A 16,439-nucleotide genomic window follows, 5' to 3' on the forward strand; every position below is an offset into this window, starting at 1 on the left:
TGAAATCTAAGCAGGACTACAAGGGATCTCTGGGCCCTTGAGTCTTGGCCACAGGAGCCTCACTGATTCCCCTCCCCCTTGACTCCACAGCCCTCCGCTCCCTGCACTCCTGAAGGCCCTGAGGAGAACTTTCTTGAACCCACTTAACTTACTGCTGTGTTTAAATAACTACATCACTCCCCATTCATTATCCCTACTAAGAGTTCCAGGGATTTTAGCATAATTATGGCATTTTGGAAACTAAAAAGCAAAACCAGTTTTCTCCCTCTGCTAGGTGACAGTGTTGTCTGGGGACTGATGCTTCTCCCGGTGAAAGCAGTCAAGTTAGAGTTCTTCACACGGGAGGGGAGAGGCTGCTCCGTGGGGCTCATAGAATTGGAAGCGAAAACCCTGCGTGTGTGCATGTGCGTGTGTGAGTGCACGCACACGTGCATGCATCTTCCTTCAGAGAAAGCTCATACCCTTTGTCAAGTTCTCAAAGGTGTTCTCCGCCCCAGAAAGGCCCAGAACCGGAGCTCTAGGTCGTCCGCGGGGGCGGCCTCTGCACGGGTGGGTCGGGCTAACCGTCCCTCGGGACTCCTGTCCCCTTGTGTTTGCAGTGCTGGTGAAAGGCCAGGTCACCACCAAGTACTACCGGCTGCTGTCCAAGCTGGGCGGCTGGGTGTGGGTGCAGAGCTACGCCACTGTCGTGCACAACAGCCGCTCGTCCCGGCCGCACTGCATCGTGAGTGTCAATTATGTCCTCACGTAAGTCAGACGTATTTGTTTCTCTCCTTGCTCTCCTCCCCGCCCCCACCCTGCCACCCCATCCCGCATCCGTTCGGTCTCGGTCTCATAAGCTCCATCTCTCACTCCCTGTCTCTTTCTGGAACTGCCCATTTGTCTCCTGTTCTGTTCTGTTGGACAGTCTGGTTGTCTGGGAGGTTCTGAACGATTTCTGTGTCAGCATGGAGGGCAGCGGTGGGAACGTGCTCCTGCCCCGGGCACAGCGGCCCCGGGTGCGGGGATGTGGGTAGCAGAGGGCGAGCAGGCGATGCCCCCCGGCCTTGAACACGACAGAAAGGGGGTGCACGTCCCAGACCAAGAATACAAAGATAGCACTCTCTGGGCCCACTAACAGTGGGGCCACCCTGCTCGCTCCTCCCACTTTATCCATGTCTGCCTATACAGCCTGTCGTAAATGACAATGAATATTTACTGCCTTTAAGTCCTCAGAAGTTAAGTTCAGTGGCAGTTAAGATCGTTAGAAGCCACCGGACACAAGTCTACCTGGAACCAAATATTACTCCCTGCCCACCATGCTGTTAGGTGCTATATCACTTTGTACCCAGCTCTGACCTTGAGCTCCATGTCCTTGCAGTTCCCCCAGACACACCCTGCACGGGCTCCTCTCCTGCCTTTCTGTCTAACGCAGTGAGGTTTGGGGCTCTCTGTTCTTTCACAGAATGATTGTCAGGTTGCTTGGGATTTGGGTGAGGGGAGTGTTGGGAGGTGGGTGTTTGGTTTTTTTGTTTTTCCAAGGCAGAGTGATTTTAGCAGAACTGTAGGGGAGAAAGCATTTTGGTCCCGCAATGATTCTTCCTGAGCCAACTTGCACGGGCTGGGGCTGGTCCTTGGGGCAACTTCCCCTCCCATGAGTGTGCCAGTGCCCGGCTGGCTCTTCAGGGCAGAAATGGGTCCCAAGTATGGAAGTGGATGAGGCTGGAAACCAGGCTCCGGGACCCTCAAGGGACCCCTATTTAGCCTCCCTGGTGCTAAATAGGGAAGCAGCCGGGCCACAGACACTCAGTTGATCGCGAGCGGTTTCTGCCTTTTCCTTGTTGCCCTGACATCCTGCCTCGGGGCGCGTGGTGTCCCCAGGAAACGTGCCCGGGGGCCCCGTTAAGTGGGAGAGAGCTACTCCACACTCCGTCTTCCTGCCGCGGAACAGCGGGCTTGCTCAGCATCTCCTGGGGTCTCCAAGCCCGAGGCTGCAGGTGGCTTATTACAACGGGGGGAGGGGGCCACCCCTCAAAGGCCAGCACATCCGCTTAGTGCAGTGACACGGAGGAGCTTCTCAAATGAACTTGCCCCCCACAGACCTGGGAGGGCGTCCCTCCTCGTGGCTCATGGACATGACCTGTCCCGTCTGGCTCCTCAGGGACATCGAGTACAAGGAACTGCAGCTGTCCCTGGACCAGGTGTCCACGTCCAAGTCCCAGGACTCCTGGAGGACCACCTTGCCTACCTCACAAGAAACTAGGAAGTTAGCTAAGCCCAAAAACACGAAGATGAAGACGAAGCTGAGAGCAAACCCTTACCCCACACAGGTAACAGCCGCCACCCACCGGGGCTCGGGGCACCTGAATGAAACGTGAGGCCCCAGCCGCATTCAGGGGTCTCCCTACCCGGGAGTTTCTCTAAGGGAGGCGAAGTCCCTCTGGCCATCCTGCCCCCAGGATAGGGACTCGGCCTGGGGGAGACAGGCCAAGCTGATGGCCAGGTGGGTGAGTCAGATCTCGGAGACAGAAGACTCCCTCGGGGAGGCTGATCAGAGTCTGTGTAGTTGGGGCTCAGGACTCTGGGGCCCTGTGTTTCCAGAGCATTTTTGTCTGGAGTGGGAACCCTTCTTTTTTAAAAAAAGTCTTTTGCAAGCTCTCCGAAGATGCAAGTGGCTTGTGTTGTCACTTGGGGGTGAGGCGATCTCTTTCCACGCAGGGCGGGGGGGGGGGGTTCCCCGGAGGGCTGTCGGCTGGCCTCCCATCCCGGGTGGGACCGCGCCGGTGGCCCCAGGACACGGGCAGGCACCACGGGGTGAGCAGGCAGCTTGCCGCCGGCTGCCCATCCCCAGCGGGCCCTTCATCTGTCTGCTTTGCTCGGCAGCAGTACGGCTCGTTCCAAATGGACAAACTGGAGTGCAGCCAGCTCGGAAGCTGGAGGGCCAGCCCCCCTGCCCACGGCCCGGCTCCCCCAGAACAGCAGCTCCATTCAGAAGGCGGTGACCTTCTGTACGCCCCATCCTACGGCCTGCCCTTCTCCTACCACTACGGACCCTTCCCTCTGGACTCTCACGTCTTCAGCAGCAAGAAGCCCGTGCTGCCGGCCAAGTTCGGGCAGCCCCAGGGACCCCCGTGCGAGGTGGCACGATTTCTGCTGAGCGCCCTGCCAGCCGGCAGCGAGTGCCAATGGCGCTACGCCAGCCCCCTAGTGCCGGGCAGCCCGTCTCCGGCTAAGAGCCTTTCCGAGCCGCCGGTGAACCCTGCTCGGCACAGCCTGATGCCAAACTACGAAGGTGGGTCCTGTTTACACGAGGGGCGCGGGCAGGACGGTGGATGGCAGTGGCGGTGGGTGGCAGACCGACAAAGGATGCCCAGGCTCTGGGCAAACACACCTTTCCTTCTGCCTCTGAGTGGGAGTGGCCGTGCCTTCCCGCCCTCACTGCGAGCGCTTCCCGAGGCTGCGACTGCGCCTGTGTGCCTCGTGGGCACCAGGGATGGTGGAGATGGGGTGTTGGGCCACCCTCCATAAAAGTCCAGGACCTCCTTTGCTCCCTAAAAGGGAGGCAATGTGATTTTCTTATATGGCTTCCCAGGTGGTGCTAGTGGTTAAAAAAAAAAAAAAAAAAATCTGCCTGCCAATGCAGGAGACACAAGAGATGCAGTTTCGATCCCTGGGTTGGGAAGATTCCCCTGGAGAAGGAAATGGCAACCCACTCCAGTATTCTCGCTCCAGGGAAATCTCATGGACAGAGGAGCCTGGCGGGCTGTGGTCCATGGGGCCGCAGAGGGTCAGACATGACTGAGCAGTTGAGCACAGCGCATGTATCCCAAGGACCCTGAACTGTATTAATTTTATGATTCCTTTCTACTCCACCCCAAATTGGACACGGGACACTATCGGTTTTCTTCTCATGCCAGTTTTCAAATCACGGCTCGGGGACAGAAATGCCGATGCCCCTGCCCTAAGGCAGATAGCACAGGTTCTCCAGGACTCAGTTTCTTCATCTGTAAGATGGGAGCATGAACCACGTGGATCATACCTACCACAGGGCTTGGTAGGCAGACAGGATTAGCCATCCAGTGAGCAGCCAAGCAGAGGTCCTCTGTGGAGGTTTCACCAGCTGCCCCCAGGCCCAGACAGACCCCTGCTTCCTCCCCAGGACAACCCCAGGCAGAGGGTAGGAGGAGGGGGTCAAGGGTTAGGTGCCACCCAGACCTAACCGCTGCTGAGACAGTAGACCAGGTTTGTGCAGGAGCCCTGCAGGACCACTGAAGGCTGGGAGGACGTTGCGAGCCCCCAGAAGAGTGACATGCCTGGCATCCCCTCCTCTCCTTCGCTCTTGGGAGGCAGGTCGGGCTCTGCTGCTCCTACGGCTGCTGAGCAAACTTCTTGCTCTGTGCTGCGCCACAGTCTTCACAGGCCTTTGAGATATAGAAGAAGAGGGGTAGATCCGGGAGCAATGTGACATTCTCGGAGATTACCGGGACGTGTTTTTCAAAAGTAACCAGTTCAGAAAACAGTATGCCAGCAACCAGAGCAGTGCAGGCCTGGGATTTGCGTTCCTAATAACCATCAGTGCACTGGGTCCCCCAAAGAACCGCAGCAGGGATTTCCTTGGCACAGCCCGGGGAAAGAAAAAGCAAGGGGATTGTCCTAACAGCTGCAACTATTACCCACTGGAGACGGGACTTGAAAGAATTACTTTTCTTTGTGTAGGGGTGTTGACCAGTGAGATAAAACAGCATTTGATTTTTTTTTTTCATTGCTATTTTGGAAGTGAAAGAGGTTAATAAGCACTTCATTTGCCAGATACTTGGTAAAAACTGGACCAAAGGTGCTAACTGGGGGCAATTGGTAATCGATTTCCTAGTCTTTTTGATATTAAAGGAAGACAAAGGATGTCTGAAGGTTTAAAAGGGGGGAGGGGAGCTAACTGATTCCAGACCATCTAATTGGGGATGCTGGTTATAACATTAATTAGGACAGTACTAAAAGGAGCAGGGGGATTACCACTCCGCCCTCCCCACTGCTGCTGCTGCTGCTAAGTCGCTTCAGTCGTGTCCGACTCTGTGTGACTCATGGACGGCAGCCCACCAGGCTCCCCCAGCCCTGGGATCCTCCAGGCAAGAATACTGGAGTGGGTTGCCATTTCCTTCTCCAGTGTGTGAAAGTGAAAAGTGAAAGTGAAGCCGCTCAGTCGTGTCCGACTGTTAGCGATCCCCTCCCATGGACTGCAGCCCACCAGGCTCCTCCGTCCATGGGATTTTCCAGGCAAGAGCACTGGAGTGGGGTGCCATTGCCTTCTCCACTCCCCACTGAGGAAAAAGCAAAACAAAACCAAAACAGATAGTGGCCGACTGGGGCCACCTAAGAGTAAGGCCTGGGGAAGGAAGCCTGTAGACCAACGCTCTCCAGCATGGTGGCCACCAGCCCCGGGTGGCCAGTGCGGTGAGAGGTGGTCCGAGCGTCTGCCCCGCATTTGGAAGGCAGAAACGAAGACCTTACCTGCTTTTCACACTGCTCACACACTGAACTAATCTTCCGGCTCTACGGCATTAAATCAAGGCTCTTGCTAACATTAAGTCCACCTGTTTCTCTTCACTGCTTCCTGCGGCTCCTAGAACAGGCCACTTCCATCTTGCGATTGGACTTGGCGGGGTGCGGGCGGCTCCGGGCGGAGGCGGCCCCAGGCCCCCCGGGGGAGTGTGGCTTGGGGCGGGCCCCCTCCTCCCCCGCGCGGGCGTCTAACGTGTCGCCTGTCCCCGCAGCGCCCGCCGCCGCGCGCAGGTTCGGCGAGGACACCGCGCCGCCGCCGCCGCCGAGCTTCCCGAGCTGCGGCCACTACCGCGAGGAGCCGGCGCCGGGCCCGGCCAAGGCCGCCCGGCAGGCCGCCCGCGACGGGGCGCGGCTGGCGCTGGGCCGCGCGCCCCCCGAGTGCTGCGCGCCGCCGGCCCCCGCGACCCCGGGCGCGCCCGCGCAGCTGCCGCTGGTGCTGCTCAACTACCACCGCGTGCTGGCGCGGCGCGGGCCGCTGGGGGGCGCGGCGCCCGGCGCCCCCGGCCTGGCCTGCGGCCCCGGCGCGCCCGAGGCGGCGGGCGGCGCGCTGCGAGCCCGGGCCCCCGGCCCCGTCGGCCCCGCCGCCGCCCCGCCGCCCGGCGCGCCGCGGCCGCACTACCTGGGCGCCTCGGTCATCATCACCAACGGCAGGTGACCCGCCCGGCCGCCCGCGCGGAGAAGCCATAGGCTGGCCTCCTGGGCTCCCCGCCTCACCGAGTCCACGGGCCGAGCTGTGTATGCACGGTTTAAATTAATTTATACAGAGACGACTATTTTACTAAACTCCGCCGCCGACTCCTAGATTTTTTTTTTAAACCGTAGATGCCATAAACGCCCGTGTAGAGGACAGAAGCGGCGACGTCGGGGACACCCTGACCGCCCGACGTTTTGTTCTCCAAGAGCCGGGTTTTCTGAAAAGGCGACTGCCCAGGGGTGGCCCCAACTACTCCGTCCTTGGGGGGGGGACTTGGTTTCCTCGCCTTGAAATCGGGCCTGTGTGCCCCCGATGCTCAGTAACAGACCCGCTTTTGGCGGGGGTGGGGGGTGGGCGGTAGCAGTTGTAATATCTCCAGACACTCCACTTTGCGAAGGTCACCCCACCCGAAGATGGTCAGATAGATGGGCCAGCCTGGGAAGCCTCCTGTGTTCATTGCCCTTTTTAGGTTCTTAAGTCAACGGCAGAATGTGATGATTTAAGTTCCCTGAATGGACTACAACTCCGCAGTTTTCAAGTCATTCATGAGTCTCATGAGACGTTTTCATTTAACCCTTGAATACAAACATCGACAAGCCGAGACCAAGGGGGTGACTGTGGCTGTGCTTCTCAAGTGCATTCACAAAGTTTTTATTCCCTCCCAACCCCGTGAACTCTTGAGAATAGCACCTTCAGAATATATTGAATAGGCATTAAATGCAAAAAAATATATATATAGCCAGATATTTTATGAGAGTGACAGGTGGATGATTTCCGTGCCCAGTGGATTGGCTACCCGTCAAATCTGATGACAAGCAAAGTCCCTCTGGCCCACACAGACCTGTAATTCCCTAGGCTCGTGTTTGATACAAGTAGTGCTAATAAAGTTAGTTAAATTGCATGTGCAATATGGAAACTTGTCAATGGACTGCGCCTCGCGGGAAAAAAACATGCTAAAGGGATGTAACGAAAATGATATACACGTCTTCAGCATTTTCTACAGAGTAAGAAAACTCCATATGAACGTCATGTGTGTAACAGGTAAACAGGAATCTTTTATAAAGCACCAGCAGTGTTTTTAAGATAAACTCCCATTAATTTTTATTTTTATACTTTGCTTTGAGATTTCACTGTTTAAAGAAGTGGATCAGTGCATTGAACCACACTTTTTCAATCTGCTCCTCACTATAAACACTCCCTCATTTTGCTGCTTTTTCAAAGATGGTTTACTTTTAGGAAACTATGTCCACCTTTCAGTGTGGAAAGTTTGTTCACCAATGTCTCCAACTCACTGTTCCTTGAATCCGAGAGCACCTACATGTGCTGTTATTGAAATGTGAAAGGACCTGCCGTCCAGCCAGCGCCTCTCTGAAGACCTGCCTGCTTCCCTGGGGTGGTTCAGTTGCCTTATGGTACAGTTTGCAAATTTAGGAACACGTGTTTTGCGGTGAAGAGGCAAGGTCAGAAGAATCCAGTGCGTACACCTCGACACTGTGCTTAGCCATACTTCATGAGCAGCTTGCTCTGAGTGTAGACACACAGAAAATAAGCCTGGGGTAATGTTTTTATGCTGTCGAGACCCATAATTAAACCTGTGATTCCTGGAAGGTGCAGGTTGGATGAGCAGGAGATTCACTTGATATTTTTCAATAAAGTACCGTAAAATACGTTTGTGTCTATCTTGTTATTAATCATTGGGGGCTGTATAAATAAATATAACTGTGAGGACTTCTGGAGCAATTTAAGACCAGATGTTACTGTTAGCAAAGAAAATCGTTATAGATTTATAAACCTTAACATAAATAGGCTTAATGATGAGGGTATGTGTACTTGAAAAATAAAATGTGTACTAGGAAAAACTTCCTTGCCTAAACAAACATTGCAGTTTTCATAACCTAGAACATAAAGGAAGATTCCCATGCAAGCTGGCTTCCAGGCGGACAGCAGCTCTGTGCAAAGTTGGCAGGGCAGTTACTACGGCAACCTGACATTGTTACCTCCATCTTTTAGTCCGCACATTTAAGCTTGGGGATATTGTTTCTCGACTTCTGTGAGGCTCTGGAAGAGAAAGCGTGTTAATAAATACTCATGTCTTTCACAAAAAAAGAGAAATAGTGGTTCCTAACATGTTGACAAGAAAATGCCAGATTAAATGGATTTCAAAAATAAGCCCAGTTCAAGACTGGTTTGTCCCTCCTTCCACTGGGCCTCCAAGGGAAAGGAATTCCTTTATGTTCTTGGAAGCCCTTTCTAGAAAGCCATTCCATTCATACCTTTGCAGAGAAGTGAACAGGGTGTGAAGTGCTGCTCTGAGAAAATCTGTAAGAGCCTGTATTTTCTGCTCCCTCATCCCCACCCCTTTGATCATATTAAGTCCAATGGCCATGCCTTCCTCCCTTGGACCCTAAGGATGGGAGGGGTTTACTCCATCAGTGAGTCCTGTATAAAGTCTACTGTAGTTCATGATGGCTCAGCCAGTAAAGAACCTTTCTATAATGCAGGAGACCTGGGTTTGATCCCTGGGTTGGGAAGATTCCCTGGAGAAAGGAATGGCTACCCACTCCAGTCTTCCTGCCTGCAGAACTCCATGGGCAGAGGAGCCTGGTGGCTACAGTTAATGGGGTCGCAAAGAGTTGGACACGAGTGAGCAGCTAACACTTTCAAGATGGTTAGGTAGACTCTGGGGGCTGCTACAGATAAAAGAAAAATTTCAAATAAATTCCATAAAATTACTGTGGAAATTTTAGTGAATTGCAGCCCTTTAGTTATCAAAGATGCATTATTCAAGCTATTCCTAAACTTAAGTATGTAAATAAGGTTGAAATCTTGGGGAAGAACTGGAGACAAAAAGTCAAGTAGTTCTCAGAAAAGAGGAAGAACAACTGGACAAGAACAGAACATGTTCTTATATTAAATTTGTTGTTAAAAACTTTAAAAAATTTACATTATTAAATGTATTTCTCACTTTAAATATTTTTGAACTTTTGGGATTTTCTGACTTTCATTCTTTGAAGTAATATGACTTCTCTTTTGTATGATACATAACACATTTTTCACAACTACATTTTTAAAAAAGCAACCAGCTTCTTAATATTTACATATACCTATTCCTTATGATGTAAAACTATTTATTTTTTTAAATGTTTAAATATGAATAAAAAAATATTGTAACCGAAAGGAACTGCTTATTTTGACAAATGAAACACGGTAAAAATAAAAAATAAGCCCAAACTACAGAGAAGGTCTCAAAATTTATTTTGGTAGACTTGCTTTTTATAGGCATCGGTTTAAAGTAATTATGTTTCAGAGATGAGTCTTTGAAAAACTAAAAATGCAGAGGTTTAACGCTTATTTCAAATAATGCACAGTAGTTAGGAATACTGATTTCTCCATTCTTTGCCCATTAAGACCAAACAGACCTACAGAACGTAAGCCTAAAACATCTCCTTTATGGATTCTGAAACGGCTGGCTGAGGCTGGCTTCTCTCCTGGTTCCCAGACTCGAGGGTGAGGGGTGCCCACGTAGTCCTCCCCGTGTGTGTAGGTGGTGGGAGTTTGGGGGTAGGGTTGGAGGTGCATGATACCCCAGGCCTGGGCCTGTGGACCCACCCCTCCGTGGACCACTTGCTCCCACATCGGGAAGTCTACTATGCTGTAGCAGAGAGCCCCTGGGGGACACAGATCCTTTCCGACTGTGCCCCAGCACTGTACATGCTGCCAGGATGACAGTGCCAAGGAATGCTGCAGGGGCGGGGCGGGGGGGGAGGGGGGGGATGGTGTGGGGCGGCGGCACGGAAAGCCCAGCTATTGCTGGGTCCTGTTTTAGAGTTCCTCTGAAATTTGCTACCAGCGAGGGGTTGCCGTCCTTCCTGCCTTTCATGTAACAATGTGCAGCCTCCACACTAGGGCACAATTCAAATGTCCCAAATGCACATGCCAACCCTGAGTGTAGGTGCTGTGTTTTAAAGATTAAGAGAAAAACGTGAAGTTCTCGTTAAGACTTTAAAGCTCCTTGAGATCCTAGATCGCTGGGTGCATAAACTGCACCCAAATTGACAAGTGCAGCGTAGCAAGTTTTCCTAATGCTAACAGCTGTAAGCAAAATGCCTTTATTCAGCTGTTCTATAGGAAGCAGAATTTCAAAAGTCTTTGGTTCATCTGAGGCAAAGTCAGGTTTATGCAAAATGCAGCATCTGTTCCAAGTCTATTTTGCCTCCCTCAAGACAACTGGGTGTCGGGCACAAGTAAGAAATAAGAAGAGCCTTGAAAGCACAGGCGCAAAGTGATACGCCCAGAGCATCTCCATCTGCTGTGACGTGGCCACACTTCATTAGTTTTAATTTACCAAAAGGAAATTAAATGATAACATTATTTTTTCCCTAAAGCAGACTGTCTAGAGTAGGACTTCAGCTTAAAACAAATCAGAGCATGTTTTTCATTAAATAACCCCCCAAAGAAATGCAAAAAGTTAACGATGGCAGCTCTGAGACATGGTGTGCCTCATATTACAGAGTTTGAGAAGTCAAACTTGCAACATCAGCCTGAGAACTTTATTCTTAATGATATTTTGCAGATGCCCTCTCCAGGGTGAGTCCATTTGGTAAATTTGGGGTGCTGTGGACTTCAAACTTTTATTTAGACTTGGGCATTTTAGGAGAGAGTGTTTTGTTTTGTTAAGAAAAATAATTCTAGTTGAAGCCTTATTTGCAAAGTATGACTTCTGAAATCTTTTCAAGTTACATTTCCAAAACATACATATTGGGTTAGTGTACTTGACTAAACATGTTATTTTTTTCCTTCTATGGGGTTGCCTGTGCCTGGCTAAAGGTAGACAGATTTTTATACCAAAAACCAGAGCTTTCTGGAGTTAGCTTGGCCAGTTAAAGCTGGAGAAAGACAGTGCTGGGCCACAATAAGGGGGTTCTGTTCAAAACTGAGAGCCTCATCAACTTTTCTTTTCACTAATTCCAGTTGGGATTGGCAGGAAGAGAGAAAAGCGGACAAAAAGTGGCCTCTTCAGGCTGAAAAGTAATGTGTTATGAGTCTCAAGTTCAGTGGAGATAGGACTTACATGGAAAAAGCATGGAATACATCTGGAAAGAGCAAATGCATATCAAAAGGCTTCCTTTCTTTTGTTCTTTCATGGAGACTCATAGGGCATCAGATTTTGAACATCTTTTAAGACTTCACACACACACACACACACACACACACACACGCTCTTAACTGATAGCATGCAATAGCAATAACTCTTTTTGGCAATGTGAAAAGGGGGCAAAAAACTGTGACTTGGCAATAAAATGCCATGTACATCTATACTGTGTGTGTCTATATAGTCCTGCAGGAATGCTCTATATTTCAAAGCAAGCCCGAAGCTAGCTTAAAGCTCCAAATCCTCCTTTGCGTGTGGCATGAGAGGGAGACTTCATCTCCAGCTGTTGGAGCCAAATCACCCACCCTCACATCCAAGCCATTACCTAATCAATGCTTTAAGGATCTTGAACTTGATCCCATCACGGCAGAATATTCAGTCAATTTAAACTGAGGAAAGCTCATTAATTAATGTCAAAGTAATTAACTGATTCCTTCTACAAGGTCATTAAAGCCAAAGTAGCTCGGGGTGCCTCTGAAGCATGTAGACATTGCTATTGGACCACAAACCACCAGGCTGAGAATAAGGCTTAGAAATCTTCCTTCTCTTTTCTTCACTGAACAAACAACAAACAAAAAATGATGACTAAGTACCAGTGTATGTTCCTATAGGAAAACACCTCCCTGGATTCTTGTAAACAGTGTTACCATACTCCTAACTCACCAATGACCAGGGCCTGAAAGCTTTTTTTAAAAATGTTTTTAATAGTCTAGGGATAAAGATCTTCACTGGGCTTCCCAGGTGGCTAGTGGTAAAGAATCCACCTGCCACTGCAGGAGATGCAAGGGAGGCAATCCCTGGGCCAGGAAGATCCCCTGGAGGAGGGCACGGCAACCCACTCCAGTATCCTTGCCTGGAGAATCCCACGGACAGAGGGGCCTGGTGAGCTACAGTCCATGGGGTTGCAAAGAGTCGGACATGACTGAGTACGCACAAAGATCTCCACTACTGGGAAAACGTGAATTAGTCCATTGCTGTTTCCATGTTAAAACTATTTTTTTTTGGCCAATTAACACACATCCAATTTCAAGAAGGGAGAACAAATCTCACATCTATGGCAGGTCTTTACCTGAACTAAATCTTTCTAGCGATCGACCCTCTACCTCGAACAAAATTTAAGAATGAACAGGTTCATTGGAGGGAGAAAAAAAAAAATCGTCAACAACTCTGATTTAGTTTTTCCGCTCCACGGGCTAGGAAAGGCGGCAGAAATCCAAGGGGAAGCCTCCCGCCTCAGTTCTGCCCTTCAGTCTGTCTGTCAGTCCCCAGCGGGGACTACCGCTGTTTGGGGACAATTAGGTTTCTCAGCATGTCGAAGGAGTTGCCGTCAGGATGCACCGTGACCACATCGCCGTTTTCCTGGTGGACCAGAAGGAACCCAGAGTCATCCAGGCCAACTATCCACACCTTTGGTCCCTCAGCGCTTCCCAGGTGGACTTGCTGAGCACTGAAAAGGAAGAACAAACCTTGGTCACCGGGACATGTGAGAGGCAGCGGAGGCTTGAGACGATAAGCAATCCTCCGTTATGGGAAAGGATTCAGGGCTGGTGGGAGAGAGGAGGCTGGGCTGGTACAGTTAAAATGCATCTGGGCCCGAGCTCTGCCTTTCACTGGTCCCGCCTGAACTGTCTTGGTGACTACCAGAATATAATCAAGTCCAATAGGGAGTTAGGAATTGCTTCTCTTGCAAACACTGTCACTCCTAATTCTGAACATCCGGAAGGATTTTCATCCGGAAGGATTTTTTTGCGCCACTTCCTTCACCCTCTAGCACTTTAAAGAAACACTGCAACCCTCCAGGCTTTTGGCTGAGATAAGATTGGCCTCTTTCTAGCTGTTCTGAAAAGAAGACTTTTATCGAGTTGGGGTGCATTGATTATAAGTTAAACGCATGCTAATTCGATTTGTTTTCAGTATTTTTCCAAATGCACCTCCTGAGTTATAGCCTTCTTAACAGTTTTAGACGTACAGAAGCTGCACCTCCCCCATTTTTATTTTGAAGAATTTCAGACCGACAGAAAAGGGGGAACATAGTACAACGAACCTCATATGCCCTCTTCACTTACACTAACTGCTAACGTTTTCCATATTTGCGGTTTTTCCTCAGTGTTCGTGCGCACACACTGTTTTATGGGGAGTGGAAGGGGGTTCCTGATATTTAAAAATAAGTTGTAGGCATCATGACACTTTAAATATTTCAGCAAGTATAAGAATAAGAATAATCTTAAATCCAGAATATCATTATCACTCTCAAGAAATGTGATCTTGATACCTTCTTGAATATCTGTCCCTGTGCAAAAGTCCCCTGATATTAATTCATCCCATTAATATCTTCTGTGGGTGCTCTCTCCCTTCCAGGATCTAACTGTGAATCTCATATTGCATTCAGCTGACATGCCTCGTGAGTCTTTTTAATCTCAAAAATCTCCCTTCTCTTTGTTTCTAAGACCTTGACATTGCTAAAAGGTAGAGGCCCCTATTGGTCAACATCAGTACTTTTCCAAACTAAGGTGCCTGAAAGCTTGCTGGAGCCCTTGTTAAAACAGGAGTGCTGGGCCCCAGCTTCAGGGGAGGAGTTAAGAATTTGCATTTCTACATGTACATTACCATATGTAAAATAGACAGCTAGTGGGAAACTGCAGTAAACGGGGCTCAACAGGGCTCAACATGGTGCTCGTGGTGCTCGGTGACAACCTAGAGGGTGGGGGGTGGGCAGGAGGGTCAAGCGGGAGGGGATGTATGGATACCTGTGGGATACACAGGTATGCCTGCAACATGAATGTTGTATGGGAGGAGACAGCACAGCATTGCAAAGCAATTCTCCTCCAAATAAAAAATTTTTAATAAACAGAAGTCAGCAAATGAGAAAAATAAAATTTGAACACAGAAAAAAAAAAAAAGAATTTGTGTTTCTAACAAAGTTCCCAGCTAAGGCTGAGGCTGGGAGGTCTCCGTTTGAAAATGATAGTTACCGAGAGAATGTTCCACAATTTAAGATTTGCCTGTTGCCTCACAATCAGATTCGGTTTAAACACACACTGGGGCAGGAAAGTCTTCAGTGATGTGGTGTCTCTCCCAGTGAGTCCCACCTGGAGGCACGGGATTGCCCGTTTGTCCCCATTCCCGGTGATGCTCACTCGCTCAAGGTGGTATCCCCCAGGTTTATCCATCAGTCAAAGAGGATTACCCAGACCTGTGTTTAGTAAAGGGATTTTAAGAGGATGCAGACAGGCCAGCACTGACCTGTGTACCCAGTATTTATAGTAGAGCGGAAGAACGCCGTTGGGCCCCTGGTCCTGAAACGTGTCGATCAGCTTCTCCAGCACGGTCGCCGTTCGGGCGATGAGACAGTCAGCTCTCAAGGGCTGTAGCTCTGCCCCGTGTTCCTTATTGTATTCTGTGATGAGATCATTGATGCATATGGTGGGGTTGCTGTTCGTCACGTTAAATCCACAGCCTGAACGGAGAGAAACGATGGACAAGGTGAGCAGCTCTACCTACTGACGACGTCACACGTCTCTCCCGACCGCCTGGAAAAAGTTACAGCTTTTACGCTCAACTTGCTGCTTCCTTGTCCTCATTTTGAGGTTTTTTTTTTTTTTGTCTCTGGCCAGTTAGAGAAGGACTTATATCTCAGAGTCCATCTTCCTTTTTCATCCTTCCCTTACTATCCTCATCAAACCAGAGCCATTCCAAACATATTACACATTAGTTGGGGGAGGGGGGAGAAGCAAGTCATATTAGATTCAGTTAAGCAGAAAGGGATGAACAGAGTTGCTTCTTAAATGATACCTCCTGTGGTCTAGCCAAGAATTGGAGCTCGGCGCTGAACCCGATGTAAAATAAAATCTCTTGTTTCTTTTTCTACTTGAATAACAGAACACATGCTTGAAAATAAAGAAGTTTATTCAGGTCTTAAGGAGTAAACTCTGGATTCAAAGACTTCCAACCTCGATCATGGCATAGGCCCAAACACATCTTTTAATGCTTTATCCTTGGAAGTCTTTGGTGCTAGAGTTACGTTGTTGGCAGAGGGCCAACCCGTGTTCAGTGGCTCTTTCACAGGCCCCTAAACCAAGGCTTCAGGAGAGAGTTACCAGCTTATCTCTGTCATTACTTAACACCGCTGTTCTCTGCCGGGTCGGGGTGAGGGGATTCTTCAGAAAAGCTGAGATTTAGTTTTCAGCAGGGCCCTGAATCAACCTCAAAGAGGGCTTCAATAAGAAGTGAAATACTGCAAGAATTAGGCAAGCGAGCTGACCATTTTTCCAGGGCCTCTGAGAAGAGAAGTTCCCAAATACTTGTCTTAGAATAATAACACTCATAATAACAGTACTTTTTGATAAATGTGCTGAGCTGTTTTCGGTATGAAGGGAAGGCTTGGCTGGCCCCAAATTATTATTATTTTTTTTAATATACTGGCTATTAAAATACAAAGCAATGTAAATGACACCTGGGAAAAAACAAACAACTACAAAAGCAGGGAAGAATTCGCAGTTGTTCGTTTGTGCTTTCATCAGCAACACACACAAGAACGAAGGTCCTGTGCCGGTGTAAGGCACTCAGCTAAGCGCACGCAGCACTGAAGAAGCTCCCCTGCACTCGGAAAATGCACGGTCCTGGGGAAGGAGCCACGTGGACTGCTGCCAACTTAGGCTGTGTCTTTCTAAGGACCAGCAGGCGCCACTGATGGTGACTTTTTGAATCTTTCCCCAAAGATGCCCTCTGTGCCCTCTGCTTACCTCCCATGGCCTTAAGACGTCAATAAAAGCTATGAATTCTCTCAGAAGGAAGTTTCGTTCCCCCCTCACTGACAGAGAATTCCTCAGCTCCCTGAAGCCATCCTTTGTCCCTATTCAGAACCTCTGTATCCAGCCCAGTTACTCATTTACACATGGGAGACGGAGCTTGGAGGGGAGGAAATAACCTCCCTCGAATAACACTGCCAGTTGGCAGCAGCGCTGGAAACACAGGCCGTGTCTTCTCTGGCTGGCACTCCCCACACACCACCACACGTTTTCTGTCCACTGCTGATTTCTGAACCCCACTCCAGTTCCT

At 49.7% G+C, this 16,439-nt stretch overlaps 2 protein-coding genes across 2 annotated transcripts in view; one reads left to right on the forward strand and one right to left on the reverse strand.

The window, feature by feature from the left end:
* Nucleotides 1–6,190, forward strand: part of SIM2 (SIM bHLH transcription factor 2) — a 49,573-nt gene extending 43,383 nt beyond the window's left edge. The window contains exons 8-11 of the mRNA XM_068981130.1: nt 600–747; nt 2,141–2,309; nt 2,863–3,271; nt 5,748–6,190. Of these exons, the coding sequence (XP_068837231.1) occupies nt 600–747; nt 2,141–2,309; nt 2,863–3,271; nt 5,748–6,190 (1,169 nt within the window). The remainder of the gene's footprint in view (nt 1–599; nt 748–2,140; nt 2,310–2,862; nt 3,272–5,747) is intronic.
* Nucleotides 6,191–10,008: 3,818 nt separating this feature from the next.
* HLCS (holocarboxylase synthetase) overlaps nt 10,009–16,439 on the reverse strand; it is a 193,202-nt gene continuing 186,771 nt past the window's right edge. Inside the window, exons 10-11 of the mRNA XM_068972287.1 lie at nt 14,625–14,838; nt 10,009–12,828 (exon numbers count right to left, since the gene is read on the reverse strand). Coding sequence (XP_068828388.1) covers nt 12,657–12,828; nt 14,625–14,838 — 386 coding nt within the window. The 3' untranslated portion in view covers nt 10,009–12,656. The remainder of the gene's footprint in view (nt 12,829–14,624; nt 14,839–16,439) is intronic.

This window comes from Capricornis sumatraensis, chromosome 1 (assembly GCF_032405125.1).
Source record: "Capricornis sumatraensis isolate serow.1 chromosome 1, serow.2, whole genome shotgun sequence".
NCBI classification, from domain to species: Eukaryota; Metazoa; Chordata; class Mammalia; order Artiodactyla; family Bovidae; genus Capricornis; species Capricornis sumatraensis.